General features: G+C 31.5%; 1 protein-coding gene across 1 annotated transcript; it reads right to left on the reverse strand.

The window, feature by feature from the left end:
• Positions 1 to 342: 342 nt before the first annotated feature.
• Positions 343 to 2,483, reverse strand: LOC137826837 (protein RGF1 INDUCIBLE TRANSCRIPTION FACTOR 1). Its single transcript, XM_068632984.1, has 5 exons — positions 2,069 to 2,483; positions 1,796 to 1,978; positions 1,636 to 1,710; positions 1,150 to 1,290; positions 343 to 1,000 (listed from the first exon to the last, which is right to left on the reverse strand). The coding sequence occupies exons 1-5, from the start codon at positions 2,069 to 2,071 to the stop codon at positions 656 to 658; spliced, it is 747 nt and encodes a 248-aa protein (XP_068489085.1). The 5' UTR covers positions 2,072 to 2,483; the 3' UTR covers positions 343 to 655.
• Between the last annotated feature and the right edge of the window lie 2,944 nt (positions 2,484 to 5,427).

Below are 5,427 nucleotides of genomic sequence, written 5' to 3' on the forward strand. Positions count from 1 at the left end.
CAACGGGATAGGGACAAATAGCAATAAATTAAAGACCACTGTCTTTGAATTTTGTCACGACGCTGCACCAGGAAGCAGAAACGAGAAGGAAAAAAATAGGACAAATTATCGTGCAGTACAATCCCAATCCTTGCTATTCTTGGATTACCATAAGATTAGTGTGGGACAGACTCAACACATAGCCACTTCCTCTTAAAAACCCTGCTCTCTGCTTTTTCCTCATTCAAGTAAACCAAAAATTCACTTCTATCTGCACCTCTTAACCATTCCATTCTAAGTTTTGGCATTCCAACTTCTCCTAATCCAACCAAATATCACATTAGCCCAGAGAAACCATACACATTACCAACACCCAAATCCAATTATATACTACTATAACAGTACACTACTAATCAACCTCAAAACAAATCATTACACTGTTCCAACAAACCGGCTACATAGATAGATACATAGCAGCAACAAAGCAGAGGGTGATAATCTACAAAACTAGGAGGTTTTTCTTCCCTGTAAAGTGTATTTAGTTCCAATCCCAGATTTAAACTCCATGATAATATTTAGAATAATTGATAATGATAACAACAAAATACCAAAAAGTTGTTTTCTTTCATGAGATGGTTTTCATATCAAATAACCTCCTCACCCTCTCGCAAGTCCTTCAATACAGCGGGGACCTCTGGGGGTTCCCTTTCCTCCGGTTCATCAGACCCGCCGAGATTTCCGACACAGGCGAACATGCCGGTCTGCACGGTGGCCGGAAACCAGAGCCGCCGGTTCTCTTCTTCCTCACAATCTCAGTGGTGGCAGTGCAAGCCAGGGTGGTCCTGCAATCAGCCCCGCCATACCCTCCTGAACCTGACGAGGTTCGGGCCGAACCGGCCGGTTCGAGAACCGAGTCTGGGGTCATCAGACCATCGTCGAGCCCAGATTCTGATAAGGGCAAGTAGTTGCACTCGAAGAGGTAACCGGAGAGAGAACCCGTTGTTCTGACGAGATAATTAATCTGTGAAAAGAACAATACATGTATATGAATGAGAAAAGAGCCGTAAGAGAAAAAAGTATATGCAAAAAAGGGTAGGAACACATTATATATTTTGGAATAATAATTATAAAGTTGGTAAGGGGGCGAAATTAGAAGTGATAAAAGAGAACCTTGCAAGAAAGGGAGCAGAAATGGTATGGGTCTTGCAGACTTCTGTCACAGGTGCTGCAGAAATTGCCGGAGCCTCTGAAGTTCCTTGTCTGTGGCCTTTGGTTTAAAAATACCACTTTTGCACTGTTGGTTGTGTAAGACTGTAGAGAGAAAAAATAACCATGTGGGTGTGAGTAATAGAGCTAAAAAAACATTTCACAAGGCAAACTATCCATTTGTGCAACTTCCACCCACTATCATGTAAAACAGACACGATAGGGGGAAAACACTGAAATTCCAACTTGGCAAATTCCTCTTCTTAGCTTAATTGAAACTCATTGTATGAACACAGTTTAGGTTGAAGTTGCAAGAAGGAAATTAGGCAGGGCTAGAATTTATTTTTTCCAAGTGTGTTTTAATGAAACTTAATAATTTTGCTGAATCATGCTGAATGAACAGAAGCTGTATTTGAATATTAAAAGGAAAAAAGAAAGAGAAAAACTTACTTGAACTGAAGTGCAGTCAATTAATTTTGCAGCGTCATCCAACCTTATAACATCATGATACACATATCTTCTAATCTGAAAAAGAGTGTAAATAAAAGTTAAAGAAATATTTCCCGTCTTTTCTCTTAATGTTTTGGTTGCGTCTTCTGTGGAAGAGTACCTGCAAGAGTCTATGAGAGCGGTGAGGGGACAAACAGTGAGGGCAGAGACTGATGCAACAATCCAAGCAATACACGTTCTTCTCATTCTTCTTTGCCTCCTCGTGAATTATGCAAGCGTTGTAGAACTTCTCGGTGAGGAGGACTTGAAGCCAACGGGGAGCATGAGACGAGGAAGAAAGGAACTGCAGGGGTGAATGAATTGAATTAAAACAAATTCAGCAAAGAAACAGAAAATGGAACAACAAAGAGAAGAAGGCGGCAAGCAAGTCCACCATGATTATTTTTTTCCCTTGGCAATTTGAATTTTGACGAGTGTTGGCGTGAGGAGAGTGAAGCGAATTAAGATGAAAAGAGGCATAAAAATGGAATGGCCAGAGAAGAGAGCAGCGAGGTGAGTGAAAGGTGAATAAATTGAAGCATTTTTTTTGGTAGTGAAATTTGAATTTGGGTGTGGAGAGGAAGGAAAAAGAATTGAGTGAGTGGTTGATGGTTATGGAGAGGAGTGAGGCAGTGGAGGCATGATCAGAGTAAGTAAAAACTGGATTTTGAAAAAGGAAGAGAGAGAAAGAGAGAGTAAAAGGAAACGGCGCCTGGCAGCTGAAGATACAAATATTACTGTTACCGAGAAAGAATAGGCGAGAAGGAAAGAAAGGATGTGGTAAGGTGAGAGGAATGGTGGGGAGGGTAGCCACAATTAAAGACAATTCAGTCGTACACTACACTTAATTGCTGGACAAGCTTCATCAAATAACTTATCAAAATCTTGCAAAAAAACAATTATTATCATATCAAATCAATTTTTACCAGATACATCTTACTCTTCCTTCTTCTTTTCCAATTTCTATCACCAACAATTTCTTTCACCACTTTATTAATTCATTTCCTGTTATTCCTTCTTCTTTCACCATTATAACTACTATCATTAACTTCTTATCCCTTCAATAATAATTTAAATCATCATTTCAAATTCTTCATATATGCTATTTCAAAAAAATACTAAAAAATCAAAATTCATTCATTTTATAGAAACCAAAAGTATAACTAGTTAATTTTACAATGACTAAAACATATTTAAGTTTTAATTTAAAATATTTTTTGTTCATGGAAAATTATTAAAACTGAATCTAAAATAACTTTATTGTTAATACTATATTACATATTTTATGTAAGTAATAGTAGAAAAAGTAATCAATATTAAAGTAAAATATAACAATTATTTTGATTTTTTTTTATAGAATACTTATGAATGCTAATTACATTCCCAACATTATGTAAACAGAAAAATAACATAACTAAATTTTATGTTAATTAAAACATTTAATGATAATGAATTAGAAAAATAAACATAGACAGTTGGGAATGTAACCTTTTTAATATTCATCTTTTCGGTGTCAAATATTTATTAGTTGAATATATTTTAGTAGTCTATAGTTGAGAAAATTACTAATTATTAAATATTAAATTCAATCAAATATTCGATTATGCATTAAAAAAATTAATTAATTTCCATGTTATGTTTATAAAATATTTACTGAATTAAAAAATATGTTGAGTATGATTTTTAAAGTAATTATTATAAAATTTAATAAATTCATAATAAGAATCAATGTTTTATTAGTTAGCAAAACAAAATTTATGCCGGATACAATTTTTAACATAAGTATGATAAAGTGAATAAACTTATCGTGGATATTATTAAAAAAATAATATAGCAAAGTTTATTTAGCTTGCCTATTACCTATTTAGTTTTAGTTTTATTATCTATATTATTTTTTCGTGAAAATATATTCCGTGAGTAATTTCTTATAATTAAAGCAATTAACCAACATTACACTCACACAAATAGAATTAAGCTTTCCATTAAGTAAGTAGAGTTTGATTTAAATCCCATAAATAAAGTCTCAAAATACAAGAAAAATCTATTAAAATTCTAGATTTATAATAAAAATTATTAGTATAAAAAAAATTATGTACATATATAAAGAATTAAAATCATTACACTTTTTATTACAGAGTCTACAAACTCACAATTATATTAAAAATAATCCTATTTTACTTGTTCGAGATGATAGATTAACATAATTTTTAACATCAGAAAGCAACATTTAGGCTCTGACATATTCTTAAACAATGCATATATATATATTAAACAGCCAAAACTATTTTACTACCAATAATAACAATAATAATATTAAAATTACAGAAAAAAAATTATGTTTTATGATTTTGTATACATATTTTTTATTATTTTAAAATATAACTCCAGTCATAGTAACAATATAAATTGCGAGACATGATTATAAGATTGAAAGTATTTGTGATTTAAAACTCAGAAAAAAAAATGGGTATAAGCATAAAATAATGAAGAATAATGGAATAAAAATTGCAACTTTCCTTTTTGCATTGTTGTTTACCAAGAGCCCATGTCCCGAAAACCCTAAAAACCCTAACCAAATGGTTCTTTATGAATGGTTGTCTTGCTGGCGCGTTATCTCTCTCTCTCTCTCTCACCGTGCTAAGTGCTAAATGACAAGACAAGAAACAGTGACTTTTCTCAGTTCTCGGTAAAAAAATGGTAGAAAAAGTGCCCTGTGGGAATAGGGCTTAAAATGACCATATTCATAATGACAATTGTACCCACCACCACCTGTATCCTTGCCATACTTTCAGATAATTTAGTTTAATTAAATATTCTTTTTTTTCTTCAATAAACTCGTTTAAAAAAATTCACAAATGAACCTATACTAATATTACTTACTATATCTATTCACTGCTTATAATGAGTATTTAAACTCTCCTTTGTTTGAAATTGATGGAAAAAAAATAGATTTGAAGAAAAAAAAAGGAATAAAAGTGGGGTTATTTAAATTAAGGAAAAGAAAGTAGAAAGGAAAAAAAATGAAAAAAATTATTAAAATTTATTAATAATATGATAAATATGATTGATAAAAAAAATTAATTGATAAAATTGTAAGATTATAATTTTTTCTTTGTTATTAAAATTAATTAAAAATAAAATATGATTTACTTATTTGTACATAGAATTTGCATGTGAATAAAACATAAATCTCGTTATGGTTCAAAATCTTAGTTGAAAAACAACAAATTATCTAACATTATGGATGTATTTAAAAATTGATTTTGAAAAAATATATAATATTGGAATATTCATAATTGTAAAATATTTAAGCAGAATTTGTAAATGTAGTAAACCTTAATAAAATAAACCGAAATTGTGATCAAGCATCATTCAAAATAGTGTGACCAACCTAGTTCACAAATGCATTGATAGTCAAGTCCACGTCATAGTGAGTCGATATGTGTAATCATAATGTCATATGAAAGAGTATGTTATTGTCCCGACATTTAAACACATGTTGCATGATGTAATGATGTCAATTAATCAATATATTATTTTTCATGACCATAACATAAAAATGTCTTCATGGAATAACTGAGCCAAAAATTTTATACTCAATATGTGCACAAACACGTACATTCCTGACATTTTGATTGTGCACATCTAGTCTGGTTATGGAATTCAATGTCATATCACTATCATAATTGAGCTCCTCAAGGATATTTGAAGATGACAATTTCTAACTTTGATACTTAAATCAATCAAAGGCAA

Source organism: Phaseolus vulgaris, chromosome 8, assembly GCF_000499845.2.
Source record: "Phaseolus vulgaris cultivar G19833 chromosome 8, P. vulgaris v2.0, whole genome shotgun sequence".
Taxonomy (NCBI): domain Eukaryota; kingdom Viridiplantae; phylum Streptophyta; class Magnoliopsida; order Fabales; family Fabaceae; genus Phaseolus; species Phaseolus vulgaris.